Consider the following 24,683-nt stretch of genomic DNA (forward strand, 5'->3'; position numbering starts at 1 on the left):
GGTTGTTCTTGTCACCCACTTTTAGCCCATGAACTATGTACTTAAATTGCCTGTTATAGCAGCTCTCACCTTAGCGAACATCTTCCATTTTCTAAATGCAGTTACAGTATATTTTTTGACATGATTATGACTTAAAATGTAGTATGTAAGTATGTATTATAAGCTACCATAAAACAAATTTTGGTGTAGGGGCCATAGATTAGGCCACAGATTGTGAGCCAAACCAAATTGTCAAAGTATGGGCTATACCATAACTAGTATGTTAGGGTGTTATTGTGTGAAGCACTTTGTGTTACAGTGTTTTGTATGAAAAGTGCTGTACATATTGATTGATTGATTAATTGAAGATTAAAGCGTTTAAGGCACATTATCCTACTGACAAAAAATGCTATGCAAGGACTATGTTTTACCCTTTATTAAATCCCACTACCATACTTTGGGTACAACATTTACTTTTTAATTTGTGTTTTTTACAGTATAGTGTAAGAGCATCTTAGACCTGTTATGGAGATGACTTGTTCCTGCAAAGCACACATACATGGATACAGATTTACTGTGTAACCAGTAAATTAAACGTACTAACAAACATCTGCATCACTAACTTCATCAGGCAACATGTAGTGTCAAATGAAAATGTGAGAACATGTGCTTGCTTCTTAAATACACTGAGAGCAGTGTAAGCCTTAAAAATATCTATAGTAAAAGTGTCAAGCCACAAGCTAGGTAGCCACTGCTCATAGGTTAAGGCCACAGTGATAGCAGAATGTGAACGTGTTTAATGAGGTTTCCTGATGTGTGAGTTTTATTTATTTCAGCTGCAGTCATAACAGTCATAACATACTGCTGAACTACTGCTGTGAATGATTCAACATTTTCAGACTGACACTTAAGTACAGTTAACTCTCCTTGCTAAAGTGTATAGACCTCCTTATTCATTTAACCCTGTTATATTGTAATCCTGCCTGAAGATGGGAGTTGTACAGATATGTCCGTCACTAAACTTTCTTATATATATATATATGAGAGAGAGAGAGAGAGAGAGAGAGAGAGAGAGAGAATGTTCAATTAAACCAACCTGACTTTACCCTATTTAATATAAAAACCTAAGTTATCACAATTAGAATTCAGAGTTCTCTTGCATCAGTTGTGTCAAATAAAAGCTAACCTGTTAATAATTATTCCTCTGTATGGTAGTAAGACACGTACATGCTATTTATTAACTATATTCACTCCTTACTTATCTGAAAGCAGATGATTTGCCCTAAATTTACAGTAGCTCATGTCACACTTCAGTGAACTGGTGCAACCAAAATCCTGTGGTGGTATTTCTACTTTTTTCAGCAAACAATTACAAAAAGAAATATTCAGTGATTTAAATTCATGCAAACATATGGAACGTCTAAAACAAAAGATAATAACATTATAAGTGAGTGCTGCTCAGCTGAATGGTCTGATTGTTTGAGTTTGTCTTGAAGGAGCACACTGTGGCCCAGTTTAAAATATTGCTGGTTGCTGTTTTGTCTCTGTTGTTTTCCTGATTGTATTTTAGATCACAGTATTCAGGTTTGTCCAGTCCTGTTTGTTTCTGCTTCTTATTTATGTCCTGTTCTTCCCCTCTCTGCTGCCTTTTTTCTGAGACAGGGTTGACAGTAACGTCCTCCAGTGATGTTACTGGGCCACCATTCTGCTTCCAAATCCAGCCTAGGAACAAAAAACCAAGCAAGGGGTCAGTCTCTCAGAAGCAGTAGCAGTAAATCAGTAAGGTGGATGAGTTTGTTTCACATCAGTAGTAGGGAACAGATAGAATTTTGTTCAGATTTAAAAGTTAAGACAATAACCTCTTCCCTGTCTGCACAACAGGGTCACCCTCGTAATGAGGTCATCAAGTGGCTGTAGCGAGGTCATCCACACAGGAAGAAAGTCCCAGTTCTGCAGTCTTTGTGGCAAACAACCAGGTCTGTGCACCTGGAGCATGTTTACTGCTGCACAGGATAGAATGACCATAATGACTGGTACACCAATCCCAGTCATCACCTTCCACCCAGCCATGGAGAGGGCAAACACAAGGGATGGGAACAGCAAGAAGCAGAGGAGGAGGTACAAAATGGCAAACCAGCGGTACCTGTGTATGTGAGTTATTAATACAATATTTTGATTTCCTTTGAAGCTTCACCTAACATCCTTAGATATTTTGTTAGCTATAGTTTGTTTCTACAACAGTACCTGGCAGTGCAGCGACCAAGGGCACAGGCCATACGTATGGGTAAGCGGGTGGCTGGTATGGGATACCACAGCAAAATACCAAGGAGGTTAAAGAAAAAATGACATAAAGCAACCTGAAACAAAAAAGGAGTTGATTACAAACGTCGCCATAAAAGAGAAACAAAGCTTGCTTATGAACCACCTCATATACATTCTACCACCTATCGGCCCTCAGCCACAGTTAGTTAGTATCTGACACCTTGGAGAGAGAGGGACTACATAATATGTAAATGTTTTTGCCCTCCAGTGGCCAAATATATTAATGGCAGGTGTGTGTGTGTGTGTGTGTGTGTGTGTGTGTGTGTGTGTGTGTGTGTGTGTGTGTGCGCGCGCATACCTGTGTGGCAGCAGCCAGTTTATCTCCTGAACTGGCAAGGGCTGCTAGTGTAGCTGTTGTTGTGGTCCCAAGGTTGGACCCCAGGGTTAAAGGGTAGGCTCTTTCAATAGTGATTACACCAATCCCTGAGGGTTTATAGTATGCTTACCATAAGTGAACTCAGGTACAATAGCTCTAGTTCTGCATTTGACAAAATCTAGATTGTAGTAATTTCAACTATAGACTGTATAAAAACTGGACCTAGTGTTTCTTTTATTGTAAAGATATTGTTGAAACTGAACTAATATCCTACACATGGAGGATTTTTAACAATAATCTATAACAATGATCTGTTACAGTTCTGTTAATACTGTACCAAGCTAGTGGTAGAATATTGCATATACTGTAACTATAAAAACACTGAGGTAGTAATTTATTAATTTGTGAGATGGACAGGAAAAGAGGAGATGGTTACTGAAATTCCTAGTTGCCTTCAAAGCAATAAGTAGTAATCAAAGTATTAAACATATTGTTGAATTTCAGAAACATTTAGTAAACCATGATTAAAAATCAATGCAAAGAAAATCAGTTCACACATGATATTTGTGTGTGTGTGTGTGTGTGTGTGTGTGTGTGTATTACCTATGAGAGGAGTGATGGCAGAGGTGAAGACAGAACTACTTTGAACCAAAAAGGTCATGCCTGCTCCCACTAATAGAGCCAGATAACCTGCCAGCCAGGTAAAAGGGAAGGGAAAATCTACAAGACAAGAACAAGACCAAGACCACAGCATGAATGTGTCCTCCCGCACATTGTCATTGTTAAAATTAAGATCCAATTTAAGGTTAGGATCTTGGTGTATCTGTGATGTATTTAGGGTTAGGCCTTTAATATTCCCACTGCATATTACCTGTATTAACAACGTTATTAATAACACTGGCCACCTGGCCCTTCAGCAGAGAGTTGAGCAGCTTAACTAGCAGTATCAGACAGCTGCACAGCACCAACAGGGAGCAAGCCAGAAGGATCAGACCTATGGCCAAGTCTGACAAAGAGGAGTCCACAAAGAGATGCCTACCTAGACAGAAAGATATCATAAAGATTTGATGTGAAGAAATGAGAAAGATTATTTGAGTGAGAAGCAAATTTTAACCAGCAAAATGTCTGAAAAAACCTCAAGCTTAGTATTCTGTGTGTTTCATCACAGTGCATGTTGATGATTGATGCACACCGGGGTACTTGGGACGTTTGTGCGTCATGATTACTGTATGAATTATTTGCATTTATCTAATAGTTTAGGATAATATTCATTTAAATTAGTTAATTAAATGAAATATTGTAAACGTAAGTCAATAATGTATGTATATAATAAATATCATGTTTGTGAATACAGTCTATAAAAGATATAAAACATAACAACAACAAAATGACATACATTTCCATGCATGTCCTGAAAGGTTGTATGTTCCCCAGGATGTTTCATTGTCCTGTCAGCAATGACAAACACACACTGAGGCGAAGAGATGGCGAAACTATTTGTGTAAGAATCAAACATTAGCAGCACACAGTATTCAGTACACTTCTAGTTTCCATACCATGATCATATGAGACCAGTACCTGCATTGTTGTAGTTTGACACCATTTCTTCACCAAACTCTGGTTCCTAATACTCTGATCTCCTGTAGCGATGGCTGTAATGACTGACCGATCCAGCTACACAGACAGAATCATGGTATGACATTATTACAGTTTGTTAAAATTACAGTTTATTGCTGCCATTGATTGTCTACAGAGAGGTTACACAGGAAGTTACAGGGTGTTAATATGACCTGTTTTTTGATTTGTAACCAACTTGTTGGAAAGTTTGCTCTCATAATAACCTATAACATGATAAACCTACAGTATGTGTCCCTGACTGAAGCATGCATAGTGTCAAACTACGAGGTGTCTAGTATTTTATTGCTCTTAAGTTGCTTAGTTCCACTGTCACTGACACGTTTTTATTTTGTGCCTCTGAGCACCCTCACCTCGTTTTACAGTATGTGTGTAATAAGTAACCTTTTTATGTAGAATAGTTATGCAAAATCACTTTAATAGGTGACGTTTTCACGAGAGCCATCTTTCTCTCTATTTTCTCTCTCTTTTTTTTCCTTTTTGTTAGGGGTGAGTAAATTCCACTTCTCACCAATTTAAAGTATATATAAAGTTTGCTTTTGAAGCTATGAACAATCTGTTTTTTCTGTCGATTATTTCCTATGAACTGTTCTCTTCACAAGTAGCATTTTCCCCCTCACTAAATTTATTTCTGTATCTGTCCTAAGATAATATGTCCTTTGCTTGTGAAAATAACCCAACACAGTACCTGGATAATAGTTTTAGTCAGTGGCTCAGTGAGGACTTTAAGAAGTTCAGGAGCTTCTTCTCCGGTGCTGAGCTGTAGTGTGTCAACCACTGCCTGTGACATTCGCCTCAACAGCCCACTCACAGCTTCCAGAGGGAGAAGCACCAAAACAGACAGCCAGTTAAAACAGTCATGGACTGTAGCTCCAGCAAATGCCCTGAAATAGACAAAATTTTGGATTTTGTTTTTAAAAAAATTTAAAATAAATATAAACACAGGGAACAAACACAAACAGCAGTACCTTTCAAACTCATCTCTCTCTCCAGCCTGCATTAGAGCAACAATGGTGTTGGTCACCGATGTTCCGATGTTGGAGCCCATGATGATAGGAATGGCTGACCGAACATCCAGCACTGTATAGAAAGACATAGATTAGACAAAATGTAACAAGACCATGTCTTGTCAAAGTGCTCGCGTCACACAGTTTAAGGGTCTGTAACTAAAATGGTTAAATACTTAAGTACTTTAACTCACAACCAGAAGAGACAAGGCTGACTATGATGGAGGTAGAGGTGGAGGAGCTCTGGACTAACACTGTCACTAGTATTCCCACCACCAGCCCTGCAACTGGGTTAGATAGAATGGTATTTTCCTGGAAGATATCTCCTGCTACCCTGCCTGGAGGGAGAGACAGAGGAATAAAGTTTAGCATCCACAATAATAAATCAAATAATTGTCTGTAATAATACATGTGTTAATATATTTCAGAATTTATCTCACATACGATTTGAGTACTGTAAAATTGTAAGTTTAAGGAAACTGCTGATGAGGGAGGGTGATGAGATGAGACTGCTTACCTCCAGTCAGTTGGAAGGCAGAACTTAGAATGTCAAGGGAGCACACGAAAAGGTAGAGGAGCAGAAAGAGCAGTGGGATTTTGCAGAGAGCAGATACCACCGTTTTTACTCGTTGTGTTTTTGGCTGACATTCCATGGTCAGATCCTGGAGGGCATTGATTATGGGTAATAAAAGCAGAATGAATACCGTCACATAATACTCCTGAAAGGTTACAGTAACATATCACGCTAGGGGGGAGTCATATACTGTATACAAGTGCAACAATTTACTTTAAACAAAGCTGTGAGCTAAGCACAAACAAAATATAAAACAAAATACTTACTGTATAATCCGTACTACTTCAAGTACACGTGAACAGAAGTTTGTAGAAATACTGTTATGACAACATACCTTTAGTTTTGATGAAACTGTGTCTGCTACAAATGAATGCTGACTTATATTGCAACTGATAGCAAAAAATAAAGAAACAAAACCATAGAGGAATGAGAGTGAAAGGATAAGAACAAGATTATACTTTGTGCAGCATACATTGCTTTTGTATAGGTAAAGAAAAAAGGAATGGAGGCCAGAATGAGATTGCAAAAACGAGAAAGAAGAAAGAGAGAAAAGGTAGAAAAGAAAGGGAGGCACTACTGTGTGGTATATATTAACTCTAGAGCATCGGTGACTGGTGGTATAATGGATAGCCAAGACTCCTCCTTATTCTTTGTTTCCTTTCAATCCCTTTTTGTCTTCACATATAAATATATTACATATTTGTGTCCACAATATGGTTTCAGTTTGCCACAGCCTTTATTTTCCAATTAGGCTGCCACAAAACTAAAAATATGTCAGGGCAGGGCAAACTGGTCTCAAAACAGCACTGCCATATGCATAAAGAGAATAAAGTCAACTACAGTACAGATAAGTAAAATGGTAATATCAAGGATTAGACCTGAACTGCTTGTTTTCATGTTTATAGACTAAACCACCATTTTTTCTTTTTCATCCAAAATTAAGTAAGTCTTTAAGTTTTATTTACCATGTGTACATTCGGGTTTACAAGGGTTGAGGCTGTTGTATTTTTGTTCTGTTTTTTTTTTTTTGTTGTTGTTGTCTGTTATTGTCTGCAAGGGTATAGTTGAATGCAATTTTAAATACTTATTTTTTTCCTCATCAGATTAGGTTGTTATTGAATCCTAACAATGAAATATCTGGTACAGCCTCAGAGAGACATCAGCATGGCTGTAGACCAGGGCTGTCCAAACTTCTTTTAAAGAGGGCCAGATTTGACAATGTGAAGATGTCCCGGGGCCAATATTAACATTTAAAAAAAACATTTTTACTGTTCTGCAACAATTTTTTTTTCAGCAAAGCCAATCAAGCGTTAACAAACGGTTTTTAGATTTAGAATTCTACCTTTCTTTCACACCTGGAGTCAGATAACAGAGAACAAATTGTATGGGACATGTTAAACATTCAAGTTGAAACAAATCTTAAGATCATGTTCCTATAAACCTATAATAAATCTACTGAGATTACCTGCACAGGGCATAGGGCATAGTTGTACACTGACAGACAGTAGATAAGACTTTGATTTGCTGATTAGCAGGCACTCCTCATATAACATGTACAAGAAGAAGAAGATAGAAGAACATTGTGGGATTATGAACACTTACGATGAAACTACAGCTTTCCTGGGTCACTGGGGACGTTTCCAGCAGATTGTCTTCTTCCTCCTCTGTGCCAGCACCATTCCTAATGGATCCGGAGTTTTATCCATCATCTTTGTGGCTGCCATTCCCAGCCACCACTGCCTGGTTCCTGAGCTCAACCTGACTCAAGATTGGCTCAATGTTATTATCCCAATAAAGGTAAATTAAATGTTTGACACAAACACAGCATGCTACAATGGAAGACAGTGGGTTGAAGTGTGGGACGTTTCTATTTTCTATAATTCTAGAGGGGTGTTTATTTGTGCTGAACTAAACATAACAAAACAAACATGTTTTGTTTGTTTTATTTCTCTGATCACTGGCTTTCTGACTATCTTCTGTCTAGTCTCTCTTTCTCCACTACTGGCTCTGGCTCCCTCTTTCCCACCCTCCCTCTGTTGCTTTCCCCCTCTTTCTCCCCCTCTTTTTCCTCAAAGGAAAGGTCTCCAAACAAAACTTGGTGTCACCATTTTGCAGCATAGACTGCCAGCCAGACTCAGACATAAAAGCTGGTATGAGATAAACCATGTAGCGCTTGTGAAGTTTCAGTGTCTTAAATCTGGCAACCCATATGAGCTTTAGTCTAAGGCACAAGGGGCGGGAGTAGAAAATTTTGAATTCGGACTGCAGTATCCATTTTAACCACCAGGTACCAGTGTTACATATTTCTCTTTTGACAACCATGTTACATGTTGAGTTGTTGTCTAAAGCTATTTGTCACCTTTATAATTAATCTTACAATTAATGCTTTTGTGTTATTTTCATTCTAATTCAATACGTTTCAGACAAGGTGTTACCAACAAAGTTTGTCATTTTGTATGTCAGGTGGTGAATGGGAAACAGGAGCTGAGTAAATGCAGCAGATACAGACTGGATGTGGTCAGAAATCTCTCTGCCCAGGCTCTCATTCCTGGCAGAGACATCAACCTCACAGACCTGGAGCAGGAGGGCTGTCTGGATGGGTGGAGCTACAGCAGAGACATCTACCAATCTACTATAGTCTCTGAGGTGAGTATATGTGCGCACATCTGCTATAGTTGTCTTTAAGGATTGTAACATTAACACATATTTGATTTGTTCCAGTATTCTTTGCAAATTTTATGTATGTATCTTTATTTTTCTTAAATGTCTACTTTAATGCATGACTATTCCAGTTTGACCTGGTATGCAGTGAGCAGTGGAAGCAGCCGTTCACCTCTACACTTTACTTCCTAGGAGTTCTTGTTGGATCTTTCTTCTCAGGACAGCTCTCAGACAGGTCCTGAGAACACAAGTGCTTTGAAAAGTGACCTTTAAACCTAAATATTACCCGCATAGCAGATCAAGTAAAAAAAAATAACAATAATCATTCTATACTACACTATATATATAACTATATGCAAAGGTGAAAATGTACATGACATGTTTTTTTCTATCCTGAATAAGAAATATGCCTTTCACTATTCTCTCTGTGCTCATGAAGCATTTTATTCCCACACACCCCTCAGCCTACCGCTTAAGATTTTTAATTTTCATTTTTTTAAATTTGTGTTAATTATGAGAAAGATCATAAATCTGATATAAACGTAGACAGGTAGAAATATGTTCTAATAAATAATTTCAGCAGCTTTTTAAGTCCTGAACAGTCCTGTGTTTTTTTCCTCTTGGTCCTATTTTATTGTTGGTCTCCTCAATATAGATATGGGAGGAAGCCTGTATTTTTCACAACCATGGCAGCTCAGACAATTTTTACCTTTGTTCAAGTCTTCTCTCCTTCATGGACGGTGTTCTCCATCCTCCTCTTCTTCAGTGGTTTGGGACAAATAGGCAACTACTTGTCTGCTTTCGTGCTGGGTACATATAAACACCTCCTGCTTTAACTATTAGTACAATGTATTCTCTCCATTAGACGTAGATTTGTATTTTTCTCTCTGCAGGAACAGAGACCTTGACTGGCAATGTGCGGGTCTTGTTCTCATCACTGGGTGTGTGTCTGTGTTTTGCCATCGGCTACATGGTTCTCCCACTCTTGGCTTACTTTTTAAGGGACTGGAAATCTCTTTTGCTGGCTGTCGCTCTGCCTGGTTTGCTCTACATCCCTCTTTGGTGGTGGGTTGTACTCATCACATCACAATCACATTAAGATGATTCACATGACTCATAATAGAGTTTCAGCCACAGTAACATCATTATCTTGCTGTTCTTACTGTTAAGGGCAGTTGGTTTTTATTATCATTGTTCTTTCAGTGAACATGAAAAATGCTCTCTGAAAACCCTGAGAAGGACCGTCCAAACAAACGAGTAATGTTATGATGCTTTGCATTTAGGATCTCGCCTTGTCAAATAGACCAATGAAGTTCATATCCACTGCATCAGAATTAGATGCATATTAATTACAGTAAAGCAGTCACTGCACGCTTCAACAATTCTTATAGAAATGTACAAAAAAGCAGAAATTAGATCTTGTTGTGGTAGACAGATGTACTGTCATGTACATCAATGATAAAACTGAAATGTAAACATGTTCTAAATGTGTTTATATTGTACCAGTCAAAAGTGTACAAAGCTGTCATCAAACAAAATATAAATCATTTTATAATCTAAAATCTAAAATATGTTTTTTAAAAGCCACTTCTGAACGCCGCACCTGACCTCCTGTACAAAGACAGACTTTGGGTGTGACTTAAATTAGTCAGACTCATTCATCTGTTGGATCATCAATAAATAATCAGTTCTGGGTAAACCTGTCTAACTACTGTAATTAGGTTTATGTGAAGATGATCTTCATACAAGCCCAACTGTGCTGCGCACTGTACTAGACTATGAAGCAGATCAGCTGTTTGGAAAAGATTTAGCAAGGTAAAGTGGTGAGCATATTCTTAATATAGCATACACTTTAAAAGATATTGATCTTCTTGGGTTGAGCCTCTTTGTATGGTCTGCAGTGCAGAGATCTGTTTCTGTGCTGGGATCTCTGTCTGCTTCTCAAAACTGGGATGCATGGTGCATACTGTCTACTCTACACTGATTATGCATGAGTGCCCCATATGACCCTACTTCAAAATAGCCAAACTAATCCTTTAATGAAAGAGGGTAGAGCTTTTAAAGATCACAGTAATTTGCGATCTTTAAAAGCTCCTCTTTCATTGGATACTTCACCACATTGTTAGGAAACCACAAATTATGAGTTATGATTTGCTCTTCCCTGTCATTTAATGCCACTGGTTAGCAGATGTGTAGGGTTGATAACTTTGCTCCATCTTTTTTTTGTGTGTGGAACTAATCCAAAAACAAAAATAAGACGGGCATAACACATAAGTGTTGTCTCGACTTAAAACTGGTTCATCCGCATTCCAAAAAGTGAACTTGGGTAAGCTGCCACTTACAGACAAAAAAGTCCAGATATAAATATTAAGTTGCTCCACCTGTTTCAGTAAGTGTTGCAATACATGATTTAAGTACTGCTGTGTCATTCATTTTTATTTATTTTTTTTGCTACACTTTTTTAGAGATTAACTCAGCAAATTCTAATTATTGGTTGCATTTGAAGCAGGAAGTTTTACATCCTATCACAATAATGACAACAAATAAATCAGACAATGCACTGGTGATTTAGTCCCTGACCACTGCAGTTCTGATCTTGATCAGTCTTGAAATATAATCTGGGTGCTATTTAACAGAGACAGCGATATGGCAGAGTAAAAAGTCAATACCAAGAAAAGATCGAGACCTTTAAAAAGTGGTTTTGAGACTGGTTTCAAGACAAAGATAAATCTAGAGTACTCCAATACTGCTGTCTGATCCCCAAACCTGTCTGTCTCTGTGTTGAAAACTGTGGCAGGTTCATCACAGAGTCTCCACGGTGGTTGCTGTCTCAGGGACGAGTAGAGGAGGCTGAGGCCATAGTGAGAAATGCTGCTAGGAAGAACAAAGTTGAGGCCCCACGGATCATCTTTCAAGACTACAGTGTAAGTTGGACTAAACAAAAAAACAAAATTGGAAACATTGTGGGGAATAAGTCTGTCAAGTAGTTTTATTTAAATGCACATTAAAACAGGTTTTGTTCACTGTTATAATGACCATTACAACATCCGGAACTGAAGGAAATCATTTACACCAAGCAAAACCCATTTTTGTGTTCAAAGGAGCACCTGACTTTGAAATTAAATTGTTAAATAATAATTTAAAAAAGCAAATTGAGAGAAGAGAGTTTTGTTTCTTGCAGACCGATGGGAAAAGTACCTGGTCTAAAAAAGAGGAACACCACACTGTCTTTGATCTGCTAAAAAGCCACAACATCAGAGCCACAACACTCATTCTCTGCTTGGTGTGGTGAGTCTGAGAATTTATTACACACACTATACTGTACAGCCAAAAGCATGTGGACACTCCATAAACATATATATATATATAATTAGTATTTTAGTATCTGGCTGCAGGGATTTACAGGCCTACAGGCCTACACTTCATGTTCTAATGGTGGCGTGATAACTTTTAAAGAAATGTCATCTTAATTTTATATGTGGGTTATTTACATCACTAATCTGTGTGTAGGAGCCATTTTAACACAGAATGTAGGCCAACAGGTGGCACTAGGGGTGCTTCCATGTCAATTCGTGCCAGTCTATATACAGATGTAGTGGGGCAGGTATGGCAAGGCACAGGTACGTTGCCAGAGGAAGAAAGTTTTTGACCGCCACGCCAACCACACACGTGTGTATGTTTGTATAGGGTTGCCTGAAAAATGACATGCATTGTTGGATAAAACCTAACATTCATAATTGACATTTTACACATTTCAGTCATTTATAGACTACAAATAATTATTCTATCTACGCTAACTACTGTATCGGACTTCCATCCTCAATATGTCTGCTCTCTGTATATGTCTTGCCTAGGTTCAGTCAAGTTACTGGCTATTTTGGCCTGTCTTTGAACTCACTGAAACTCAGCGCTGACCCCTACATAAGCTGTTTCATTTCAGCAGCTGTAGAGTGCCAGGGTACATTCTAGCTGGCTGGCACTGCGATACTTCCCACGCCGACCTCTGCAGTTCGCAATGCTTCTGGGAGGCGTGTCCCTGTTCTCATTCAGCTCGTGCCTCAAGGTAAGCAGTAAAAAATAATTGCCCATAACATGACCTTTCATTAGGTGCACCGGATACTGCATACTGTTTATGGTAAGCGGAAAGACATCATTAGTGGCCACTAGCAGTAATATTATATATATATAATATATATATATTATATATATATATTATATAAGATATATATATATATATATATATATATATAATAACTCAGGTGGTATGATGAGTGAATATAAAAATTAATACTATTTGGAGCCTCCCTTCAAAAAGTTTTTACCTTTCAGGAAATAAAATCGGATCCTGTGTTTAAGAAACTATTTTCCATCTCCTTCAGCTTTACCAGAGGTGTCTGTTGCACTGGAGATGCTGGGTAAATATAGTTTTACCACCAGTTCCTCACTGATGTTTGCCTACACAGCAGAGCTTTACCCAACAGTGCTCAGGAGCACAGCGACAGGGACATGTGCCACATTTTCCAGAGTGGGCACCTGCATTGCACCTTTTTTGTTACAGCTAAGTGAGTAAACTGGTTTTTAACTTTAAACTTATGTCTGCACTGATACAAAACAGGCATGCCAGAGAGGACCCAGGCTTCTCTCTTATCTTAATTTACCCTTGCCCTCCTATAGGTGTATACAATAAGTATCTGCCTTACATTATACTGGGGACTCTGGCTGTTGTCTCTGCCTTTGCCACTCTTTTCCTACCAGAGAGCTTTGAACAACCTCTACCTGAAACCTTTCAACAGATGCATAAGAGAGGGAGGTGAGGTGCTACTACTGTGAAGAACGGGTTTTGATGCTTTTCAGTATATTTTTATGATTAAATCAACAATGAATTGGTTACACCTGTTGGTAAAACTGTCACATAATTTAAACATTTAAGCTGTAAAAGTGATAATGAAGTGAGGAAACATTTAAAAAACAAAACAAAACTACTGTAGTTTCCCCACAGTCTGGACAACAAATGTTTGTCTTTTTTCTCTTTAACAGGGTGAAGTGTCCCTGCAACACTCGCACAGAAACACCAGAACCTGCTGTGCTTTTGGAAAGTCAACTGTGATTAAATAATGCACTGAATTAACATATAGCAATTGTATATCCTGACTACTCTACTCAAACTGATCATTTTACCCAGTAATAATAAAGTAAGAACACATATTTCAACTTAAGTTTTGAATTTCACTGTTTAGATTTAAGCTTTTCTACTTCCATTTTTAGGATTGAATGAATTTTTATTCACTTGTAATTCTGGGTAATCTGTAATGTGATCCAAAATGCCTGAAAAACATGTTATGACTTGTTTTGTTAATATACCAAACATTGACAATACTGTACATAATAACAGCACCTTAGTTAAGTGGGCGTAGTTAGAAACATTCCATATCCGTGTGAAACAGTCATATGCCCTGCAGCTGTAACTTACTGCGTACTTAAAGCATATCCTGTTTCCACTACCAACATACGAAAAACGTCTTAAAGCATGTGTATAATTACATCAAGATAGTATAGTGTTTCAGGTATCCAGGTGAGGAACTCCATGTTGTATTTAAGAGCACAAGGGAAACGTAAACTCCCATCAATGAACAATGTAAGTTGGTTGCCTGTTCACAGTTCATCGAATGGCTTTTTCACGTCAATTTTTTTTTCCATTTTGACTATGGAAAATATAGTCTGTACAGCTGGATTACCGGTTTTACCTACCTGTGTGCCAAGTGCGCTTGGAGCCACGTCGCAGTATGCGCTTTAAGGAAATGTCTCTTATGCTATAGCGTTCAGTTCATGTTTGGGCACGGAGGCAGTGTATGGAAGTAAGCCCAGAAAGAGAAGGATTCTTTTCACTATGGCGGATTATATCGACTCCATCGCTTTTCTGGGTCAGTGGGGACGTTTCCAACAGGTAGTCTTCTTCCTGCTCTGTGCTACCATCGTGCCTAATGGATTTGGTGCCTTCACCCTTGTTTTCCTGGCTGACACGCCGAGTCACCACTGCGCAGTTCCTGATGTCAACCTGACTGAAGACTGGCACAAAAGTATTATACCAATAAAGGTGAGATTACAAGTTTTTCTCAAAATATGCTGCTTTTTTTACGCATAAAAGTTATATCTGTGTTTGTGCAAGAGAGTAAAACATTTCAGACTTCGGGTGCGCCGCAGTTAATTAAAATTAAATGTATAGAGACAAACGTACAACAACTAAGTACTGTATTGTAAGTGACAGTTGCATGTAATTCTTAATGTGATCATATAAGATGTTTCCAAATAATATTTAGATTAAATTGGTAATAGAGAAAACGGGCATACAAAAGTGGATAAAATATTCAATATTTTGTCTACTGAAATAGATATCAACTATGCAAAAATATGATATGACGCCTGTTCAACTCTCTGCTGTATAGAATCAACTGCTACAGTAGCCAATAAAGTAGTACAGCTAAATTAATCTAGTACTGCTAGAGCTACATTCTAGGCAGGACCTACCATAGGTAAACAGTTATCACTATCACATCATTAATGTGTAAATCATAACTTTTCCTTTCTGTATTTTGTATATCAGGTGGTGAATGGGGAACAGGAACTGAGCAGATGCAGCAGATACAGACTGGATGTGGTCAGAAATCTCTCTGCTCAGGGTCTTGTTCCTAGCAGAGACATCAACCTCACAGACCTGGAGCAAGAGGGCTGTCTGGATGGGTGGAGCTACAGCAAAGACATCTACCAATCCACCATTGTAACAGAGGTAGTGTGTGTGTGTGTGTGTGTAAACAGTCTGTTGTCATATTCAGAAACTGTCTATAGACTGTTTGTTTCTCTTCTGTTTGTCTTCTCTTACTGTCTCTGTACAGTATGTGCACTATATACGATCCTTTCTTTACTGTCTCTTTTTTTTCTCTCTATATAGTGTGTCTATTTAAGGTAAGACATTCCCCTACAGCATTCTAATCTGTCTGGGTTAAAAAAAAAATGTTCATAGTAGTGAACCAGAAAAACCACTGGGATCATGTTACAGTCAGCTTTCTTATTATGACCTATCAGTACCATGCAATGGCTGTACAATTACCATAATTAACTTGAATCTTTTGACACAATAATTGCTGCAACTCTTCTTTTTGATCCAACCTGCTTCTCCAACCGTCATTAATGCACTTCTCTCTCTGTATTTGCTTCTCACGTGATTTGTATTTGCATGTGTTGAGATCAGGGCCTTGAGGTCTTTTATGCCTTTGTTGTTGACTTGGGAGTGCGCTTTGTAACCCGCAGTGCACAAAACAAGTTCTGCAGTTCAACAAAATGAAATAAGAAAATGTTTCTCTGTAATGTGATGCTAGCATCTAATGCATCATTTACACAGTTCAGGGAAGGACAATGAATTGGAAAATACTAGTAGAGGTGTATGTATCACCAAAGAGGAAGACTTCCTGTGTAGTCCATATTTGGTATGAAAGCAAAGAGCTTCCGCATCCCACATATAATTAAGAAAAGAGTCGAGGACGTTTGTGGGATTTGTTAACCATAAGAAATATGTAAGGATTCCAGCCTCATTGTTGAACTATAATCAAACAGGACCAGAAAGGCCTTTTTTTCTTCACTATACTTCAAGAGATAATTGTACACTCACTTAAATAAATTGTTGTAAGTATAAATGGGAAGATATAGCATCTATGTGTGTTTATATACATATACACATCCACACACACATAAAAAAAATGCACAGATCCATTACATCTGACAATGCAACAATTAAACTACTGGAGAAAAATATGGCAAAATAACATATAGTGTGCGCTTTCAGGCACACTCAATAAATAATAAAAAATCTAATAAAGAATAATGTTCATTTCAAAAGAAAATAAATAAATCAATATCACACCTTGTAACGTCAGCCAATTGTCCTTATTGCCTTGTATCATTTAATTCAATATCTGTAAGTCTTTTACCAGCATATTTAAAGAAGGATGTCCAAGTCCAAACAAACATAAATTTTACATTCAAATCTGTATGTTAGATATTCTATTAATTATAGCTCAAATATCAGTTCATGCCAACCGCGAATTGTAGATAGTGTATTATCAATCCATCTGAGCAATATATTTTTCCAGGTAGCAAATTTAAGAATCCTGAGCAGCCTTCTTTGAATGTGACCCTTTTTAATATAAGGACTGGGTAAATCAAGAAGCAAAACCTGAGGTTAAGCATCAAGCTAGACATTAAAAATGAAATTATAAGTTAATAGGGGGGGGCATATTTTATCCCCAATAGAACATAAACAGCATATCAGGTGTTGAAACTGGGACATTTTATCATTTCATGGAAAATATGAGCTCATTTTGAAATTGATGGCAGCAACACATCTCAAAAAAGGTGGGACAGAGCAATGTTCACCATTGTGTAGCATCCCCTCATCTCTTAACAACTGTCTGTAAACATCTGCGAAGTGAGAAGGTCACTTGCTGGAGTTTTAGGAGAAGAATGTTGTCCCTTTCTTGTCTGATGCAGAATTCCAGCTGCTCAACAGTCCTGGGCCTTTGTTGCTGGATTTTTTGGTTTTATGATACACCACATGTTTTCTATTGGTGGAAGGTCTGGACTGCAGGCAGGCTGGTTCAGCACCCATACTCTTCTCCTGCAAAGCCATGACGTTGTGAAGGATGCAGTATGTGGTTTAGCATTGTCTTGCTGAAATATGCAAGGCCTTTCCTGAAAGAGACGTTGTCTGGATGGGAGCATTATGTTGCTCTAAAACCTCTATGTACAGCATTGATGGCACCTTTCCAGATGTGTAAGCTGCACATGCCATATCACTAATGCAACCCCCTACCAGACTCTGCCTCTCTGAAATGCTCCTTCTATACCTAGTCATGTTACTGACCTGTTGCCAATAAACCTAATTAACTGTCAAATGCATCTCAACTTTTTTGAGATGTATTGCTGCCATCAATTTCAAAATGAGGTAATATTTTCCATGAAATGGTAAAATGTCTCAGTTTCAACACATGATATGTTGTTTAGGTTCTATTGGGAACAGAATATAGGTTTGTGAGATTTGCAAATCATTGCATTCTGTTTTTATTTAGATTTCACACAATGAATGAAATTGGGATATACTTCAATATCATATTAGCAAAGTTAGGCTCAGCATGCCCCTGACTGAGATCTGATTTTTTGCCTCTTGCATGAAGTAGACGTTCCATCTATGAAGTCTGGCAGTGAATGAAACTGCCTTGATTCTGAATAAAGCTATATTAACTTACTACTTTATACTGTATATTGGAGCCAGTAAAGACAATGTTTTTGAACCACGCCATAGCTTTCTTATTGCTTGCCAAGCTTACAGACTTGTTCTAATTTTCATGTAATTGAACCTGAGATTGGGTGTTTTATATATCATATCGGAGCAGCAGCTGAGTGAACATAATAAATGTCTTAAATCAACACTAACATGGATCTTCTAGTTTGACCTGGTGTGCAGTGATCGGTGGAAGGAGCCGTTCACCACCACAGTTTTCTTCGTGGGAGTTCTTTTTGGATGTTTCTTCTCAGGACTACTCGCAGACAGGTGGTGATATACAGTATACATGCGGTGCTTTTAAACCTGTAATCCAACAAGAGCTTAAATTAAGTAATTAAACATCAAATTGTGTTGCATTTTTGTTGGTGCTATATTGTATGGTACACAGTGGTATTACTGTATTGCTCACATACCTAAATTAAAGTACAATACATTCGTGCTACTTACTATATTTCTACTCCAGTGCATTCCAGAGGCAAATTTGTCACGTTTTACACCACTACATCAGTTGAACATCTGTAGTTACTATATAAAACAAAATTATAATTGCTATAGCTGAAAGGCCCTGCATGCCCACACAGGTGTTATATTTTCAGGTTAAAGCTATGAAATATAAATTATATTTATGATATTCTGTATACTAAGACTATGATTAATTTTCCTTGTTTTATTCAATGCCTCTCAATAGATTTGGAAGAAAACCTATTCTTTTTGCAACCATCGCAGTTCAGATGGCTTTTACCTTTGCTCAAGTCTTCTCTGTTTCATGGACTATGTTCACCATCCTCCTCTTCATCAATGGTTTGGGACAGATGTCCAACTTTGTATCTGCTTTAGTGCTAGGTATGAACATTGTATAAATATATATTATATTATATTATATTATATTATATTATATTATATAGTAGTTTTACACATTTATCAGATTTTGAAAAAATGTAGATGCGATTAACTAAGTTTGTTTAAAAAATACATGTCTATTTACCTTTCACTTGTTCACCACGTCCCTCTCTTTGTCCTTTTTTTATCTCTGTGTGCAGGTACTGAGCTGTTTATTGGCAATGTGCGTGTAATATATGCATCTTTGGGCACATCTTTAGCCTTTGCTATTGGCTACATGATGCTGCCTCTCACTGCCTACTTTTTGAGGGACTGGAAATCTCTCCTGTTGGTTTTGTCTGTGCCTTGCCTGGTCTTTTTCCCCCTATGGTGGTAGGTTATTGCACTCGCTCCAAAATCTTACGTTGATCTTAAGGTCATAGGGTTTTTTTGGTCTCTTTCCAGGGGAGTGTCTTTGTGTAATGAGAAATCTTTAAGCTGGGACCTAAGAGTGTTGCGTAGTATTGCGTAGCAAAGAGACTGACTGTAGACTTTCTTTCCTTCAAATGTACCAAACAATCAGGTCAAAGCTGAGTTATGTAGTGTCTTGTTGTATTTGTAAATGATTTTATTCCTCATTTTTAAATATACTGTATATAGTTATGTTTGTTTGTTTTTTATCTTAGAGGGCATGTCCAATATTTTTTGAATTGTGTTATTGTGTTTTTGGTGTACTGCTGCACTCAAAAAAATATTTAGGCCACTTATGTATTTCAATTGCATAGAAAATTTCCATCCATTTGAATTAGATAGTTTTACTAACAAACTTAATGTGAAACAAGTAATAAGATTTATGTAATAGTACTAATAAACTCAACATTTCACTTAAACACCTGCTCATCACAAAGGAGCCAAAGCTAACAAATCAAAGGTTGCAGAGTTTCCTATAAAGTTTGTTGGCAAAAACAAATAAATAAATGCCTTGTAATTTGCATTCATGTATATATTAAGACATATATGAATTTAGTTTCATTGCGTTCATTATTCAAGAATTAAACTTCTATATTAGTATTATAAAGTGTAATAATGGTATTAAAACATATTCTCTGTCTTTGATGCTTCTCTGCTCTAGATTGAACCTCTCTGTCTGTTTATCTGCTGTTTAATGAGACAGGCTCGTCCCAGAGTCTCCTCGGTGGCTGCTCTCTCAGGGAAGAGTGGGGGAGGCAGAGGCCATAGTGAGGAAGGCTGCTAAGTGGAACAAGGTTCAGGCTCCGATGGACATCTTTCAAGCTGATATGGTAAGTTAGCGTGGTACCTAATTTATGCAGGACTAAACGCGAGAACTTAAACCCCCTCAAAGAAACACAATGGGCAATGTGTCAGAGAAATATCTTGAATACTGTGCGAGAAGAAATCCAACACGAAGTAAATGCCATTGTTAACATCAGGTAGAAATCTATTAAGGAAATTCTTTTGTCAAAAATAAGACATTTCCTTTACAATGTGTCTCTTGTCAATTTCAAGAGAACATTGGAAAAAAATGTTATAAAAAAGGAAAATTAGTTATTGGGGGGAACATAACGCATAAATACTCATTAGTATGTAGTTTATAAACACAGTTACAAATGTGTTACTCATCACTGATACGTAGTATAAGTAGTAGTATTGATAAGTAGTATAGTTAAAGTAGTAGCATTGATAAGTACAGTTAAAGTTTAAGTACGACAAATACAATTTTTGTTTTAAAAAAATAAAATCTTTCTGTATCAAAAAATAAAGTCCGAAAATATTTCAGTGTCACAATTTGACGTAATTCTAAATCCTATCTTCAAGAAAAGTGAAAATTTCTTTTTGGCCCGCATCCGCCTGACTCGTCCATTTAGGTAAGAGTTGTCCATCTGTCCATTCATCTGAGCTGCACTGATCAGAAACATCTGCATCGTAAAATTCATTCTCCTCTATTATTTTATTATGTGTTGAGTATAGGCTATATCTTATCTGTCTCAATTTTTATTATTTTTTTGCTTAGAGATCTAGTTGGTCTGATGAAAAACAGCTGCCTTCAATCATAGTAACGCGCTGCATTATTGGTAGTAACGATAACAGCGTCATAATGATGGGAAGAGTAATCAATTAGATTACTAAAAAAAGTAACACCGTTACTAACGCCGTTATTTATAGTGCTGTTATTCCCATAACTGTTTGTAAATGCTTTATAAGGCATAGATAGTGCCCGCATTAGATGAGCTCACACAAAGTACTTTAATGAGTAGTAAGTGCTTTGTAACTGCATTCATGAATTCCTGCATTACTAACTGTTTATAGGTCATCCACTAGAAATTTGTGAGTTTTTATAAAACATCTACTAACACACTCACTAACCATTAGTACAGAAGAGAAAGACATAATATATAGAGCATATAACTGATTATAAACCATATACTAATGAGTATTTATGTCAGAAACATGCTTTTTAAATGATAAATTCAGTATTTACTAATCCATAACTACTGTGCTTATCAATGATGAGTAAAACATTTGTAACTGTGTTTATAAACTACATACTAATGAGTATTCATGCATTATAAATGATGAATTCAGTATATATTAATGCTTAACTAATGCTTAATAGTACTAAGTACTCATTATAAAGTGTTAAATCTAAATGTAATTTTATTCTCAGGTTAAACATTTGGCATATTTCAAACAAAAATAAAGAGATACAAAATACAAAGTCCAGTTTTTAGCACAATGAACCAACAAGTTTGATATTTTATACATGTAAAAACACAAGAACATCATCTACTATGAGAATATTACAGACATATTTATATATTGTCTGAGAAATCACTCTTTATTGTTGTTTTCATTGCTTTTTACACCTCAACAAACAGAGAATGAAACTGTCATTTTTGTATTTTGCAGGGTAATGAGAGAAAGACCAACTCTAAAGGAGTAAGTGTCTTAGACCTGCTGAGGAAGAGTGACATCAGGACCACAACATGTATTCTCTGCTTTGTGTCGTGAGTCTCACCTTAAAGCTACAATGAGATTCATAAGTCACAACAATATTTATATTATGTCTTTTTCGGTCGGATGAAAGACATTAAGTGTCACTGAATGTTGTTTCTATTAATATCTCCGCTGTATGTCTGCATCTTTGTTTTGCCCAGGTTTACTATGACTGTTGGATACTATGGTCTGTCCTTTAACACTGCCAGACTTCATACTGACCCCTACATCAGTTGTTTCATCTCAGCAACTGTGGAAATACCAGCATACATTTCCAGCTGGCTAGCTCTGCAATATCTTCCACGAAGAGTTTCCGTCATTGGTACATTGCTCCTTGGAGCCGTGCCACTGTTCGTCATTCAGGCCGTTCCTCAAAGTAAGCAGGAAGAAAATAAGTTTTCCTAGATGAAAAAGTGGCAACATGATGCTTGATCAAAACTTTTATGTGTTTGTATTATGTTTTATTTATTTAAAAAATGATCTTTCTCATCCTTTAGATCTACCAAACCTGTGTATTGCAGTGGAGATGTTCGCTAAATATGCTATTACCACAGGTTTCTCCCTGATGTTTGCCTACACTGCAGAGCTTTACCCAACACCACTCAGGAACACAGCAACAGGGATTATGTCCACAGCTGCCAGATTTGGATGCTGCATTACACCATTTTTCTTAAACATGAGTGAGTGATGAGTATAGTCTGGGCCGTTAAATCTGATTTCACTTGGTGTGTAAGCTATACACACACTCAGATCTTTCTCTAATCTAAACTTACCGTTTTCCTTTCTTAGGTGTATATGTCAAGTACCTACCTTATATTACATTGGGGACTCTGGCTGTTGCGTCAGCCTTTGCCGCTTACTTCCTCCCAGAGAGTTTTGGACGACCTCTACCTGAAACTATGCAACAGATGCATAAAAGAGAAAGGTAGGCTGCAGATGGCCAGAAACATGACTCCAAATGTATGATAATGTTGCTCTGTAACTTCTGGATGTTTAAGTAAGCAACTGTTAGCCAAGGAGCTCACCATATTAACTGAAAAGGTGACACATTCATAGCTTCTCTTGTCAAGTGGCAAAAATGTCACGTTTTTGCAAGTTGAAGGATTATTTTAACACTTACTGTAATATATATTTACTATATGTGAAGGACCTAAATCACAAACCTGGTCCTTTCTTTGTGTAGATGTCCTGTTGTCCTTCACTAAAACATATAAAACATCTATCATCTAAGTGAATATGATAATGTGACAACAACCATTGTAGTGAACGCAGCTTCTTGTGATGATGATAATGAAGTTGATGGCAGAAGAAATATTCATATCTCTGTATTCTATGCAGAACACTACAACTAATGTTTTTTTTTCTTTTTTTTCCCCTCATAACAGAATAAAATGTGCGTGCATCACCGGAAAAGAAACCCCAATACCAGTGTCCCTCCTGGATAGTCCTTTATGATTATCTAGAGCTTTACTGGTGTAGGTCATGTTTTAAATATCATTGCTACTGTTTACATTGAATTAGGATTTTTGAATTTTAGTTCTAAAGTTTACCTTTAGTTCAACATTAGGAGTTGAGGGGGGGGAGGCCAGAGGACATCAGAGATAGAGACCAGAAAACATAATGCATTTCATTTTACAAATTAACATTTAAAAGTTCCATTTAAAGTTTTAAATATGATCCAGTTCCAGGGCACTGGTGCTCAATTGTTGGATTGTAATGTAAGACTCTGTGCTTGTTGCACTGGGTTCAAATCTAAACTGTGTCCCTTTGCTGCGTGTCAGTCCCTGCTTTCCAGTCACTCTTCAGCTGTCTCTGTCAAATAAAGCTTAAATAATAAAGCCCAAAAAATATAGACATGGGCATGATTCCCAGTCAGTGTAGAATCAAAATGATTCAAAAATCAGTTTTGCGGTAAAAAGGTTACATAATGTTTTAATAGACTTGAAAACATCACTCTTGCTTTTTAAAAACTTTTTTTCTTTTACTTTGCTTTCTTTTTGTCTCTTTTTTACATTTGCATGTATACAACATAAAATCTTTTAAATCTGTTTAAGGTGATAGACATAAAAATGAACATGTTTCAAAATGTATTTTGTTTAAAGAAATAAATGTTCTAGTATGTAAGCAAAAGTTTTAAGGTTGTTGGGGAATAAACAGTGTTTTTGTTGTGGAAATCTAACACAAGTTCAAGGAAGCCTTTGTATGTTGCCCCTTAAAGATTCGATGTGACACAAAAAACCTAGGTTGTGCACTGCATTTCATTTTATGTATTTTGCATCCATGCCAATACTGGAGTACTGTAATACTGGAGCTATAATCTTAGATCCATTCCTAGTTCACGGTTGTGAGTTCAGAGAATGGCTGAACAAATGTTGTACATCAGGTGTGGAGAGCTGGCAGATGGACTGAAGGCAAAGCGGTCTGTTTTTTTTATTTTTTATTTTGTGGTAAATAAGTTTCATTGAATGCAACTAATAATAAAGATAATTTGAGTACTCATTAATCTTGGCTGGACCACAATGCACACTCTAATAGACACTAATAGACCAATTGTTTTGCCTATAACTTTTCTGGTACTTTGCTCTGGAAGAAAATGTTTGATTGGCAATTAATCACAAATTAATCTAGTTCCTTTTTATTAATTAACGTGGAAAATCCCAGTCAGTGAGAATGTGTCTATAATATGCCAACATTTAGTGGAATAGAGTCAAGAGAGCAGGTGGAACACTTTAGATGGTTCATAACTTGATTGATATCTCTTCATTGGGATTGGTATGACTTCATTGGTATTCCAGTGATATTATTCTGTTACTTAAAACCTGAGTAAATTCATTTAGGAAAGATGAATGAATTATCATACTAAAGGGGAAAATAGCAATAGACACAATTTTCTGTGTAAACAAACGCTATAATTTGTTTCAATACTAACTTTTATAATTTGTGTTGTTTGAAGGATCTGTACGTTTCAGTCACCTTGTTTTTTCAGTGATGGAGAGACATATTCCTTTAAATTCAGTGTAC

The 24,683-nt window shown here is 37.0% G+C and overlaps 2 protein-coding genes and 1 pseudogene across 3 annotated transcripts; 2 read left to right on the forward strand and 1 right to left on the reverse strand.

Moving 5' to 3' along the window:
- Positions 1-1,186: 1,186 nt before the first annotated feature.
- On the reverse strand, positions 1,187-6,335 carry LOC113744311 (sodium-dependent phosphate transport protein 2A-like; annotated as a pseudogene).
- Positions 6,336-7,084: 749 nt separating this feature from the next.
- On the forward strand, positions 7,085-13,706 carry LOC104921052 (solute carrier family 22 member 5). Its single transcript, XM_027273292.1, is given in 13 exon segments — positions 7,085-7,630; positions 8,297-8,479; positions 8,626-8,729; positions 9,150-9,304; positions 9,388-9,559; positions 11,292-11,418; positions 11,676-11,782; positions 12,349-12,459; positions 12,461-12,522; positions 12,525-12,557; positions 12,874-13,056; positions 13,169-13,304; positions 13,532-13,706. Coding segments are annotated over 13 exon segments (1,689 nt in total). The 5' UTR covers positions 7,085-7,384; the 3' UTR covers positions 13,602-13,706.
- Positions 13,707-13,873: 167 nt separating this feature from the next.
- Positions 13,874-24,496, forward strand: LOC104921048 (solute carrier family 22 member 4). Of its 2 annotated transcripts, none has more exons than XM_027273236.1 (11): positions 13,874-14,588; positions 15,096-15,278; positions 17,992-18,095; positions 18,517-18,671; positions 18,869-19,040; positions 19,822-19,948; positions 21,576-21,673; positions 21,824-22,038; positions 22,247-22,342; positions 22,452-22,587; positions 23,048-24,496. In XM_027273236.1, the coding sequence occupies exons 1-11, from the start codon at positions 14,382-14,384 to the stop codon at positions 23,115-23,117; spliced, it is 1,563 nt and encodes a 520-aa protein (XP_027129037.1). In that variant the 5' UTR covers positions 13,874-14,381; the 3' UTR covers positions 23,118-24,496. The 2 variants fall into 2 exon arrangements, with proteins under 2 accessions (XP_027129037.1, XP_010731782.1); XM_010733480.3 differs by having other exon boundaries at positions 13,877-14,588; positions 22,160-22,342; positions 23,048-24,493.
- The last annotated feature ends 187 nt before the right edge of the window (positions 24,497-24,683 follow it).

Source organism: Larimichthys crocea, chromosome XXII (genome assembly GCF_000972845.2).
Source record: "Larimichthys crocea isolate SSNF chromosome XXII, L_crocea_2.0, whole genome shotgun sequence".
NCBI lineage: Eukaryota > Metazoa > Chordata > Actinopteri > Sciaenidae > Larimichthys > Larimichthys crocea.

Excerpts from the sequence above, each read along its gene's own strand:
- LOC104921048 (XM_010733480.3), top strand. The coding sequence starts at position 14,382 with ATGGCGGATTATATCGACTCCATCGCTTTTCTGGGTCAGTGGGGACGT. Across the intron at positions 18,096-18,516 it reads TCAGGACTACTCGCAGACAG|ATTTGGAAGAAAACCTATTC; the intron begins GTGGTGATATAC and ends GCCTCTCAATAG. Across the intron at positions 19,949-21,575 it reads ACATCTTTCAAGCTGATATG|GGTAATGAGAGAAAGACCAA; the intron begins GTAAGTTAGCGT and ends TGTATTTTGCAG.